The sequence below is a fragment of the Barbus barbus genome (assembly GCF_936440315.1).
Source record: "Barbus barbus genome assembly, chromosome: 4".
NCBI classification, from domain to species: Eukaryota; Metazoa; Chordata; class Actinopteri; order Cypriniformes; family Cyprinidae; genus Barbus; species Barbus barbus.
Window position 1 is genome coordinate 42875401 of NC_136732.1, and position 13753 is coordinate 42889153.

General features: G+C 41.1%; 1 protein-coding gene across 1 annotated transcript in view; it reads left to right on the forward strand.

The window, feature by feature from the left end:
- LOC306867686 (putative ATP-dependent RNA helicase DDX47) overlaps nucleotides 1-13753 on the forward strand; it is a 34891-nt gene that overhangs the window by 2986 nt on the left and 18152 nt on the right. Inside the window, exons 2-5 of the mRNA XM_079413508.1 lie at nucleotides 2769-2862; nucleotides 3889-4077; nucleotides 4328-4399; nucleotides 4534-4652. Coding sequence (XP_079269634.1) covers nucleotides 2769-2862; nucleotides 3889-4077; nucleotides 4328-4399; nucleotides 4534-4652 — 474 coding nt within the window. The remainder of the gene's footprint in view (nucleotides 1-2768; nucleotides 2863-3888; nucleotides 4078-4327; nucleotides 4400-4533; nucleotides 4653-13753) is intronic.

Consider the following 13753-nt stretch of genomic DNA (forward strand, 5'->3'; position numbering starts at 1 on the left):
CTCACACACTGACTGGGCGGGCACACACACACTCACACATACATACACACACACACACGCACTCACACACACTGACTGGGCGGACACACACACACGCACTCACTCACACACTGACTGGGTGGGCACACACTCACTCACACACACACACTGACTGGGCGGGCACATACACACACTCACACATACATACACACGCACTCACACACTCACTCACACACTGACTGGGCGGGCACACACACACTCACACATACATACACACGCACTCACACACTCACTCACACACTGACTGGGCGGGCACACACACACTCACACATACATACACACGCACTCACACACTCACTCACACACTGACTGGGTGGGCACACACTCACTCACACACACACACTGACTGGGCGGGCACATACACACACTCACACATACATACACACGCACTCACACACTCACACACACTGACTGGGCGGGCACACACACACTCACACATACATACACACACGCACTCACACACTCACTCACACACTGACTGGGCGGGCACACACACACTCACACATACATACACACACGCACTCACACACTCACTCACACACTGACTGGGTGGGCACACACTCACTCACACACACACACTGACTGGGCGGGCACATACACACACTCACACATACATACACACGCACTCACACACTCACACACACTGACTGGGCGGACACACACACACTCACACATACATACACACACGCACTCACACACTCACTCACACACTGACTGGGTGGGCACACACTCACTCACACACACACACTGACTGGGCGGGCACATACACACACTCACACATACATACACACGCACTCACACACTCACACACACTGACTGGGCGGACACACACACGCACTCTAGTGTTGTCACGATACTGGAATTTCTAACTTCGATACGATACCTTGAAAAATATCGATATTCGATACCATTTTCGATACCACGGAGAAAAAAAAGGGGGTAATTTTTTAAATTTAAAGATAAATGTAACAAGTCGAGAACATGCGGTATATTTTACATGAACAAAAAAATGTCTTGAGGTACTGCATTTGTTGATTTATTTATTAATCTTTTATTAATCTTAGTTAAATGTTAATTGAAACTAACGTTTACTAATACATGTACTAATTAAAATCCAAAGTTCTATTTGCTGATATTCTCATTTGCTTCATAACCAAAATATTTCCAGATATAGGGCCCTATGAAATCCCTTTTATTTTTCCACAAATTCCGTTATATTTTTTTCTACATTCAATTTTTTCCATTTTAATTTTTCTGGATTCCGTTTGAATTTTTCTGGACTCTTTTTTTTTTTTATGGTCAAATTAAATGCTATTAATCTAAAAGCATGTCTAATTCATTAAAATCATGGAAATTATACAATTTAACATTTAATTTATTAAAAGTGTAATAAAAATGACACGTTTAGGGCCGTATGAAATGTTTTATTTTTTTCTCACCTTATGTTTTATTGTTACCAAATTCTGTGTTTTAGCATGTCTGTTAGGCTATTTGAATGCATACAAACAATGTTTCTTTATTCTTACAGTAGCCTTATGAAATGTGTTTTCCCCCTCAGAAATTCTGTGTTGTGTATTTAAATTTGACTGGATATCAGATGAAGGCATAAAACAATTTTAATTCATTTATATTTGAAGTAATAAATTAAACATTTACATTTCTGGCAAATGAAGGGGATTTACTATTAAAATGATGGAATATTAATGTATTATTAAAATATTTTGTGATTTATTTCTTTTTAAAAAGTGAACAGTAGTAGTATTATGTACATTCTACTAAATAATAGTAATATAGCCTATTTCTGGCACACGGTCTTTAATAGGTTAAACCGAACGTTTATTTTGACGGGTTGCCGTGAATACTTCTAAAGTTCTGTGTGTGTATGATATGACGCTAGTTTTACTCAAATTAAATGGTAAAATGCTGGTAAAGTGCTTTCAGATCAGTTCTGGAGATATTGTTGATGTATTTATGTCCTCATTGAGACGGCAGACGCTGAAATCACCGCGAGCGCCACATTAGTAAACACAACCGCACGTGCAGCACATTCACACAGAGACGCGCAGAACATGCAGGATTCATATTTAAATACACTTCTGCAGCTTAATATTTACAGATACTAGTCCATATCGCGATTTGATTTAAGTGTAATGACCTACTTTTGATTAATTCATCCAAACTTTGACAAATTCCTGACATTCCGCGTTAAACTGTAAATTCCGTGTTTATGACTGGATTCCGTGGCGTTCTCTGCATCGCGGAGATCATAGATCCTACAGATAGCGCTCCTGCTGTGTTCTTTAACAACCAGAGCAGTCATCTTTCTATTCACTTCACTTGTGCTATTTAACCAGAGCGAAGGAGACGAGTGCGGTCACGTGTGGTGCTTGTGCAGCGCCTCTGGAGAGAAGCTCGGCTAGTATCGGTGTATCCATACTTCGGGAAATTCATATTGGTACCGTTCAGATATTTCAGTATCGATATTTATCGAAATATCCATATTTTTGACAACACTAACGCACTCACACACACACTGACTGGGCAGGCACATACACACTCACTCACACACTGACTGGGCGGGCACACATACACACTCACACACACACAGACACACACACACTCAGTCAAACTCTCTCCTGAAAATAAACATCAGCATGTGTAACACTCTCTCTCTCTCTCTCTCTCTCTCTCTCTCTCTCTCTCTGTGTGTGTGTGTGTGTGTGTTTTAGGGCGTCACTGAAGTTCTCTGTGAAGCCTGTGATCTGCTGGGATGGAAGAAACCGACCAAGATCCAGATAGAAGCCATTCCTGTGGCTCTGGAGGGTGAGTAGCTCCTCACACACACACACACACTCACACACACACACACACACACACACACTCACACATATACAGACACACTCACTCACACACACACACACACACACACACACATGTTGGTTTTTGTGGTTTATGGGGACTCTCCATAGGCGTAATGGTTTTTATACTGAACAAACTGTGTGTGCTATTGCCCTACACCAACCCTACACCTAAACTTAGCCCTCACAGGAGACTTTGTGCATTTTTAGATTTTCAAAAAAACACCATTTAGTATGTTTTTTAAGCCTTTTGAATTACGGGGACATAGGCAGTGTCCTCATAAACCACCTTCATATTGTAATACCTCTGTCATACCCATGTCATTATACACATTTGTGTCCTCATAAACCACATAAACATGCACACACTCTCTCACACACACACACACACACACACACACACTCACACACACACACACACACACACACACACCTGATCAGCTCACACTAACCCTGAAACACACAGCAGAGAGCAGTCTGAGACCAGAGTGGCTCCAGACACACACACACACACTCGCTATGGTTGCTCTAGTCTGTTAGTGTGTGTGTGTGTGTGTGTGTGTGTTGTAGGGTTGTGCTGATGGCTGCCGCTATTATGCCTGGCATTGAAACTGCTTTAATATGCTCGATAGCTTTTTAGTTTCACTTTCGAGATGTACTCACGTGTACTCTGTTTATACTGAGGAGCGGCAGAACTCAGATGTTTGTCAGTGCTGCTCAGGATCTGTAAATCACTCACCATCATCCTCAGTCATGTAAGTGAAGTGTACTGTAATGTAACAGGCTATTGTTAGCAATCGTGCCTTTCTGAATACAGATTTCATCCATCGCAATCTTTCATTGTAGACATCCCCCAACCTTGGTGTGTGTGTGTTAATCTGTGTGTGTGTGTGTGTGTGTGTGTGTGTCTCTCAGGGCGTGCCGTGATTGGTTTGGCGGAGACGTGTGTGTTGTATTAATCTGTGTGTGTGTGTGTGTGTGTGTCTCTCAGGGCGTGACGTGATCGGTCTGGCGGAGACGGGCTCGGGGAAGACCGGAGCATTTGCTCTTCCTATCCTGCAGTGTCTGCTATCGTCTGCGCAGCGGCTGCACTCTCTGATCTTGACTCCCACCAGAGAGCTGGCCTTCCAGATCGCAGAGCAGTTCGACGCGCTCGGATCCAGCATCGGCGTCAAGACCGGTGACAATCACACACACACTATAACACACTCACACACACTATAACACACACACACTCACACACACTATAACACACACTCACACACATACTCACTGAGTCAGATTTACAGCAGAGACTCTCTTCAAATACTGCTGTTCTTCTGAGTCGATGAAGCGCAGTCATGTGACCGCTGATAACACACTGCTGTAACACAGCTATCGCTGCCTGTCACACACTGCCGCCTAATGTTGCGTGTGTCTGTGTTTTCCAGCGGTGGTTGTGGGAGGGATCGATATGATGTCTCAGGCTCTGGTTCTGGCTAAGAAGCCTCACGTGGTGATCGGTAAGAGCTTCTGATCTCTTCTCGTCTGATCAGGCTTCAGTGGAGAGTCGAGTCATTACTGAGTATGTGTTGAATGTCATAGTGCTGTGATTTGAATCAGATTCAGATTGTGATTCGTTCTCTGTGACTCTCAGCGACTCCAGGACGTTTGATCGATCACTTGGAGAACACCAAAGGATTCAACCTGCGAGCACTCAAGTATCTGGTGATGGACGAAGCTGACCGCATTCTCAACATGGACTTTGAGTCTGAGGTACACACACACACACACACAGATTTCAGAGATGAGGGGAACGGTCAGCATTTGGTCAGCTGTGATGAATACAGTTCTCCGATCGCACCGTCAGGGTATCGGTTTGTGTGTTCAGCTGCTGATTGATCCATCAGTGACTCTTTCTGCAGGTCAGTCACTGTTGCTATGAACGAGTCATTTGTTCAAAACAGATTCACTCACAAGAGTCGGTTGCTGAGTGTTGCTCAGATTAATTCAATGGTTAGTTCTGTTTATTCACCAATGAAAAAGGCAAAGTAACCGGCGGTATTTTGTCTAAACTTTTCCATTATTTTTGTGTTGTAATATAATGCATACAGTTCTGCTGTTGTTTAGTCATATGATGATGAATGTCTTTAACACGACATGAGTAAAAAATATTAATTTCACGATTTTAATCGATTCTCATTTTTAGTAAACTGTATCAATTCTTAGATCTCAAGAATCAGTTAATCTAAACTAATAGTTTTTATTTAATGAACAAAACATTGTTGTAAACATTTATTGCATCCAATAAATCACAATAAAATTAGTGCTTTGTTACTTTTGATATGAAACAAAGTCTCAGATTCGGATCCATGGAAAGACAGTATAACAGCTTGTAAACACACACACACACTCACTCACTCACTCACTATAACACACACACACACACGTTTGTTTTTGTGAAAAGTGGGTTCATCCCGTAGGTGTAATGGTTTTTATTCTGAACAAACTGTGTGTGCTATTGCCCTACACCTACCCTACACCTAAACTTAGCCCTCACAGGAGACTTTGAGCATTTCTGCTTTCCCCCAAAAAACTCACTCTGTATGATTTATAAGTGTTTTGAAAAGTGGGGACATGGGTCAATGTCCTGAAGTCACCTTCACCTTGTAATACCTGTCATTATAACACCTGTGTCATTATACAAATTTATTCCTCATTTGTCACAAAAATGCGCACTCACTCACTCACACACACACACACACACACACACACACACACTCTCTCTCTGTCTATGTCTCTCTCTCTCTCTCTCTCTCTCTCTCTCAATTCAATTCAATTCAATATGTGCTTTATTGGCATGACAATTGTTACAATGTATTGCCAAAGCATAGTGTTTACATTAAATATAGAACAAGTATGTATATTAAAAAAAAATAAAAAATACATGCATGTGTATATATAATTAAACAAAATAGAACAAATTAATTCTAGAATTCTGTGAACAGTTTAAAAGTGTGTGTTTGTGTGTGTGAGTGTGTGTGTGTGTGTGGGCGCATCACTGATTTGTTGACTCCTCCCTCTTTTTGTGACAGGCATCAATGTATCTTGCTGCTAGTGAGATACAATCTTGTTTTTCACCTAATAAATACTGAAGTTGTGTTTTCTTGTTTAACATTTTGAAGTCAGGGTAAAGTGTTTCAAATTGTGGATAAAATGCCTCTCTAATGTGTTGATAGTTAGGACAGCTGGTGAGGAAGTGTTGCTCTGTCTCCACTTCTCCATGAGTACAGTATGGACAGATGCGGCTCTCTCTGGGCAGCCAGTGCTGTCGATATCTGCCCGTCTCTATAGTCAGAGTATGACCGCTCAGTCTGTACCTCGTCATCTGTCTTCTTAGTTTACAGTCTTTCACTGTACTCAGATATTCTGCAGTTGTGGAATCTCTATTTAGGGCCAAATAACATTCAAGTTTACTTTGTTTTTCTGTTGTTTCTTTCCAATAGGTTAGATCATTTTCTTTTTGTTCTTTTATAATTTGGTTGGGCCAAATGTTGTGGCTGATTATTTGAGTGTCCTGCTGCTGGATGTTAGTCATGTTAGTCTGTGTTTGCAGCTTCAGGACCATCTGAATCAGGGGACTTTTTTCAGGGTTCACTTCATGGTTTTTAAGGGCTTTAAAATGATAAGAGTTGGGGTCGCTCATTTTTAAGTGTTTCCAGAATGTGATGGCTCGTTTCTCAATGTGCATTAGTAGAGGGTATTGGCCTAATTCTGCCCTGCATGCGTTGTTGGGTGTGCTCCTCTGTACTCCGAGGATGCTCTTACAGAACTCAGCATGCAGGGCTTCAAGAGGATTTTTGTCCCATTTCTCAAATTGGTGATTTAGGAGAGGACCCCACACTTCACTGCCATATAATGCAATAGGTTCTATGACTGATTGGAATATTTTGAGCCAGATTCTAATTGGTATTTGAATTTGGATCGATTTTTTGATGGCGTAAAAGGCCCTTCTTGCTTTCTCTTTCAGTTCATTCACAGCCAAATTTAGTTTACCAGTTGCATTTATCTTCAGCCCGAGGTATGTGTAGTTTGTGGCATGTTCAATATTGGTCGTACCGAGGCTGAAATTGTGTCTCTTTCCCTGAAGTCTGGGTCTTTTCTGAAATGTTAGTACTTTGGTTTTGTTAGGATTAATAGTCAGGGCCCAGGTCTGACAGAACTTGTGCAGGATGTCCAGGTTCTGCTGTAGACCCTCTTCTGTTGGAGACAGCAGAACCAGATCATCTGCAAACAGCAAGAACTTAATGTTGGAGTCATGTAGTGTGAGGCCAGGTGCTGCTGATTGTTCCAGGAGTTTTGCCAGTTCATTAATGTAGATATTGAAGAGGGTCGGTGATAGTGGACAGCCCTGCCTTGAGTGAAGAACTCTGTTCGTTTATTTCCAATTTTAATTGCGCATTGATTGTTTGAATACATTGTTTTTATAATATTGTATGTTTTACCCCCAATACCTGATTCTAGAAGTTTTGACAGCAGACCTTCATGCCAAATTGAATCAAAGGCCTTTTGGAAATCTACAAAGCAAGCAAATATGTTGGTTTTGTTTTGGTTAATGTATTTGTGGATCAGGGTGTGTAGGGTGAAGATGTGGTCTGTTGTTCTATAATCTGGCTTTTGCTGAGGACATTGTGCTCTGTAAGGAAGTGTACAAGTCTTGTGTTGATGATCTTGCAGAACAGCTTCCCCAGATTACTGCTCACACAGATGCCTCTGTAATTGTTTGGGTCTGATTTGTCTCCACTCTTGAATATGGGCGTTATGAGTCCTCGGTTCCAGCTTTCAGGGAAATGACCAACACTCAGAACCAAGTTGAACAGTTTTAGTAGAGCCGATCTTAATTTGTGCTCTGTGTTCTTGAGCATTTCGTTGAGGATGCCATCTGGGCCACTTGCTTTTTTGTTTTTTAGGGCCTGGATTTGATCAATCAGTTCATTTTCTGTAATGGGGTAGTCTAATGGGTTTTGATATTTACCAATTGTACGTTCCATAGGAATCATTTTTTCATATTTTTGGGTTTGTTCTGGGGTCATTATAATTTCACTATAAAGTTGTTTAAAGTGATTTTTCTGTGCTGTTTCGTGCCCATCTGTAATTCTCTCTAATGTTGTACAGCTTACTGGGCTGTGAGTGTATGCTCGTATTTGTTGTCCTTTTTAGGTATAGAGTAATTTGACTGTGGTCTGATAGGGGTGTTAGAGGTTTGACTGTGAATGCTCTGAAAGAGAATGAATCTAGATCTGTGATCATGTAATCAACCGTTGAGCAACCATGAAATGAACTATAGGTGTACCTTCCAAGAGAGTCCCCTCTCACCCTGCCATTGACGAGGTACAGATCGAGGCTTCGACAGAGCTCCAGCAGAAGCTTCCCGTTTTTATTCACTTGCTCAACAGAGTTATTTCTTGGGTAGTTTACAGTGTTTTGTGTGAAGCTCTGTCCAAAAATGTAGTTATTCCCGTTATCTGTGGTGTAGTCGGGAAGAGATCCTGTCCTGGCATTTAGATCTCCACAGATCAACACACTTCCCTCTCTGTCTGTCTCTCTGTCTCTCTGTCTGTCTCTCTCTCTCTCTGTCTCTCTCTCTCTCTCTCTCTCTCTCTGTCTCTCTCTCTCTCTCTCTCTCTCTCTCTCTCTCTCTCTCTCTCACGTGGTGCATGTCGGGAGGTTGTGGGTGAGAGTAGTGCTGGGCGGGAGTGAAGCTGTGAAAGTTTCACTTTTTTTGTGTTTTTTTTGCTTCGTTTTGTTTTCTTCTTCAATTTCTCTTTTCCTTTTTTTGTACTTTTGTATGGTTTGTATTAGTTATTTATTTTTGTGGAAAAAGTGGGAGTCGTGTTAGAGGAGGATGGCGTTCCATGTGGAGACGCCATCCATCTCTCTGCGCAATGGTTTCAGGTGTATGCCGGAGGATGTTTTAGTTGCAGCAGGAGAGAAGGTAGGACATGATAATATTTCCTCTGCTTCTAGAATGAACAGAGCTGTAGTCGTTTTTTTTAAACAACAACAACTTGTGAATCAGGTGATCGAAAGTGGGCTTATCATTAAAGATGAATTAGTGCAAGTTACACCGCTGCATAATGCATCGAGTAGAGTAGTGATTTCGAACGTCCCGCCGTTCATCTCTGATGACGTATTAGAGCGTGAATTAGTGCGGTTTGGCAAGATCTCTCTCGGGTGTAAGAACCCGTCATTGAAGCATGTCATGTCTTTTAGGAGACAGGTTTACATGTTTTTAGAATCACCAGATCTCACACTTAACGTTTCTTTTCGTATAAAACATGAAGGGGGAGCTTATATGATTTATGCAACTACCGGAAGTTTGCGCTGTTTTGAATGCGGCGATATCGGCCATAAACGGCAGATGTGTCCGCATAAAGATCGTGGACAGGAAAACATCGGCCCAGTGATAGAGACTGATGCTCAGGCTTCATCCGTACAAACAGGTCAGGAGGAGATTTCAGGCCTCACGGAGGTAAGGCAGTCAGAGGTGAACATGGCTTTAAATGTAGCGGCGAATACCTCAGAGATACCAGTGGTAGTGACAACAAGTTCATATACTGATGATGATGTGGCTAAGAGTAAAGAACACTTAGTTGTTGAACAGGACAATAAATGTGACGAGAATGTGTTGCCAAGTACTAGTTTTGTTCAGCATGTGTGCGATGCAGTGAAGAGTAGAACAGATTCAATGACAGCAGCAGAGGATGATTTGTCAGATGAGTCTTCTGTGTTGGATATGGACTCCTGCTCACAGTATGGGTTTGAAGAGAGCTCTCAAGATACTCAGAAGGAGCTCTCTTTATATACTTTAGAGGAAATCGATCAGTTTCTAGATAATACTTTTGGAAAGCAGGTTAATGTTAAAGAATTCTTTCCTGATGTAGAAAAATTTGTAAAGTCAGTTACTTTTCTTCAGAAGACTGTAGGGGTTGATCTCCTGAGCGAAAAGAAGAGGTTTCGTTTAAAAAAGCACTTAACTACTGTTAGAAAGGCTAGAAAAACAGAGAAAAAGAGAACGTCAAGAGTACTGTTGTAATTGTTTTTTTTTTAAACTTCACATGGTGTCTTTTTCTATATTTCTGCTTTTTTCTGCCTGTCTGCTCTTTCTTCCAGCATTTTTAATGGAATTATTGAGGGTTGGCTCACTTAATATTAATGGTGGAAGGGATGAATGTAAGCGTGCGCTTGTTTCTGAAACAATAGAGGGAAAAAAATTAAATGTTATTTTCCTTCAAGAAACGCATAGCGATATTGCTAATGAATTTGAGTGGGGATTATGGTGGAAAGGGCAATATATACTTAGCCACAAAACAAATGTGAGTGCTGGGTTGGCAATCTTATTCTCTCCAGATCTAAGAGTTAATGTTTTAAAAAAAGAGGAACCTGTAAATGGAAGATTAGTAATAGTAAAGGCTGATATTGATGGAGCTCTTTTTTACTTTGTAAATGCATATGCACCCAATGTGGGACACGAACGACAAACTTTTTTCAGGATGTTAAGAAATGCTTTAATGTTATGTGCTGATGGAAATATAATCATGGGAGGTGATTGGAATTGTACTGAAAATGTTACTATTGATCTCACAAGTGAAGAACCTCATCTTCAGTCTGCATCTCAATTATCAAAAATAATTAGAGAAATAGATCTCTTAGATATGTGGCGGATTAAACATCCACAAGTGAGACAATATACTTGGATTAAAATGACAGATAACAGAGTCAGTGCTGCTCGATTGGATAGGATCTATATGTCCAATCATCTTAGTAGTCGGAGTAGTGAAGTGAAGTGACATTCAGCCAAGTATGGTGACCCATACTCGGAATTCGTGCTCTGCATTTAACCCATCACGCGTGCACACACACAGCAGTGAACACACACACACACACCGTGAACACACACCCGGAGCAGTGGGCAGCATTTATGCTGCAGCGCCCGGGGAGCAGTTGGGGGTTCGGTGCCTTGCTCAAGGGCACCTCAGTCGTGGTATTGAGGGTGGAGAGAGCGCTGGACATTCACTCCCCCCACCTACAATCCCTGCCGGCCGGAGACTCGAACCCGCAACCTTTGGATCACGAGTCCAACTCTCTAACCATTAGGCCACGACTTCCCCACGAAGTCCACGAGTATTGATTGTTGTATCATTCCAGTAGGGTATACAGATCATCATTTGGTTTCTCTTACTATAAATATGTCCAAGTGTACAAAGAAGTCTTCTTATTGGCATTTTAACACTAAATTGCTTCAGGATCTTAATTTTTGTAAACATTTTGAGACTTTTTGGCAACAGTGGAGATTGTGTAAAGACACTTTTGAAAATTTAAAACAGTGGTGGGACATGGGGAAAACAAACATTAAATTGTTTTGTTTGCAACATACTGCTAATTCCACTATTAAATTAAGAGAAATTATTCAGTCAATTGAAAAGGACATATCAAATATGGAGGTGGATTTAATTAATAGATATGATCCTAATCTGTTTAATAACCTGCAAGAAAAAAAAAGAGAACTGGGGTTGTATTTGAATGAAAGGGTGAAGGGAGCTCTTGTAAGGTCTCGTTTTGTCTCTGTAAATGACATGGATGCTCCTAGTGCTTATTTTTTTAATTTGGAGCACAAAGTGGCACAACAGAAACAGATGTCATGTCTTCGCCTTCCTGATGGGAGGGTAACCAGTAACATCACGGAGATGAGGCATCATGCAGTGACTTTTTATTCCAGTCTTTATGCTGCTGAAAAATGTGATACTGACTGTGCCGAGCAGCTAATTCAAGATTTGCCTCAAATAGACTCAGACTCTAAGATTGCCTTGGACACTGAATTATCTCTGCAAGAACTCACTACTGCAGTTGGTCAGCTTGGCATTGGACGATCTCCTGGTATAGATGGGTTGCCGTCTGAATTTTACAAGCGTTTCTGGAACTGTATTGGAGAAGACTTATATGAGGTTTTCTGTGAATGTAGCAAAGATGGTTGTTTGCCTATATCTTGTCAACGTGCTGTGCTATCTTTATTACCAAAAAAGGGAGATTTATCTCTTTTAAAAAATTGGAGACCTGTTGCATTACTGACTACTGATTACAAAATTATGTCTAAGTGTCTTGCTAACAGACTTAAAAAATATCTCAATTTGATTGTACAAAAAGATCAAACTTATTGTATCCCAGAAAGAACAATAATGGATCATTTGTTTCTAATTCGGGATATTTTAGATATTTGTAAAAGTTTTGAAATGAAAGTTGGTTTAATTTCTTTAGATCAAGAGAAAGCCTTTGATCGGGTTGATCATGGTTATCTTTTTGATGTTTTAAAAGCTTTTGGTATTGGTGATTCTTTCTTAAACATGGTCAAATTGTTGTATTTTGGTGCGGCTTGCATTGTTAAAGTGGGAGGTGGGTTAAGCCGGCCAATCCCAGTTTCAAGGGGTATCAGACAAGGTTGTCCTTTATCAGGGCAACTGTATAGCATTGCTATTGAGCCTCTTCTTTTTAATTTACGTAAAACTTTGTCTGGTTTTATTGTTCCTGGTCTATCTCAGAGTTCAAGTATTACTGTAAGTGCTTATGCCGATGACGTGACTGTGTTTGTTAATCATGAAAAAGACATTAAGGCTCTGGTTAATGCACTCAGTGTGTATGAAAAGGCTTCATTGGCGAAAGTGAACTGGGACAAAAGTGAGGCTTTTTGGTCAGGGCAGTTTTCTGTTGAAAATCTTCCACAGTTGCCAGGAGATCTTACATGGAAAAGAGAGGGGTTAAAGATTTTAGGTGTTTATTTTGGGAAAAGTGAGTCTCAAAAGTTAAATTGGGAGGGTTTAGAGGAAAGAGTGTGTACCCGATTGTCTCGCTGGAAATGGTTGCTACCCCAGTTGTCCTACAGGGGAAGAGTTTTGGTTGCTAATAATTTAGTGGCTTCTACTCTTTGGCATAAACTGTGCGTACTGCAGCCACCTACAGGATTAATTCAGAGTATTCAAAGGAGTTTGGTGACTTTTTTCTGGTCAGGACAACACTGGATTCGAGCAGCGGCTTTGTATCTCCCAGTAGAAGAAGGCGGACAGGGCTTGGTGGATATTAAGTCCAGGATAATGACTTTTCGGCTGCAGACAGCCCAAAGACTCTTGTTTAATAAAAACTCTGCCTGGATGGACACTGCAACAGCTCTTTTGAGGAGGGCAGGTGGAATGGGCTTTGACAAACATTTGTTTTTAATGCAATTGCAAGAGAAAGAAATGGTGGATCTCACCCCCTTTTATAGATCTGTGCTGGAGGCCTGGAAGGTTTTTATCGTATTAAGACCACCTAATATACCTGTTGGTCATTGGTTGTTTGAGGAACCATTGTTTTTTAACTCCTTCTTATCTTCAAGACTGTTGTCATCGGAAAATGTGCGAGCACGACTGTTAGCAGCTGGGTGCTACAAGCTGGGACATATCCTGAGAAGTGAGTTGCAAGACTTGAGCCAAAGAAGTGGTGTGAAATCAATCCATTTTTACAACAATGCATTGCAGAGATTTTCAAGGACTTGAGCACAGATTATCAAGTTTTTTTGAAAGACCCAGACGCCCTAAATGAGTGGGTTGAGGGGTATGGTCATCTTTTTCCATTAATCAATGTAAGACCGGCTGTGGAAGACTGGGTAGAAGATGAAAGCCGTTTACTGACTCTGAAAACACCAGTTCTGGAAAGTTTTGATTCTGCTGGAAAGAAATCTCTTTATTTGATCTGTGTTAAAGTTTCCAACATGCAATTTTTGAATGGAGTTTCTTCAACAAGATGGACACAGTTCTTTGGATCTGACTCTTCCCCTAAAGGCTGCT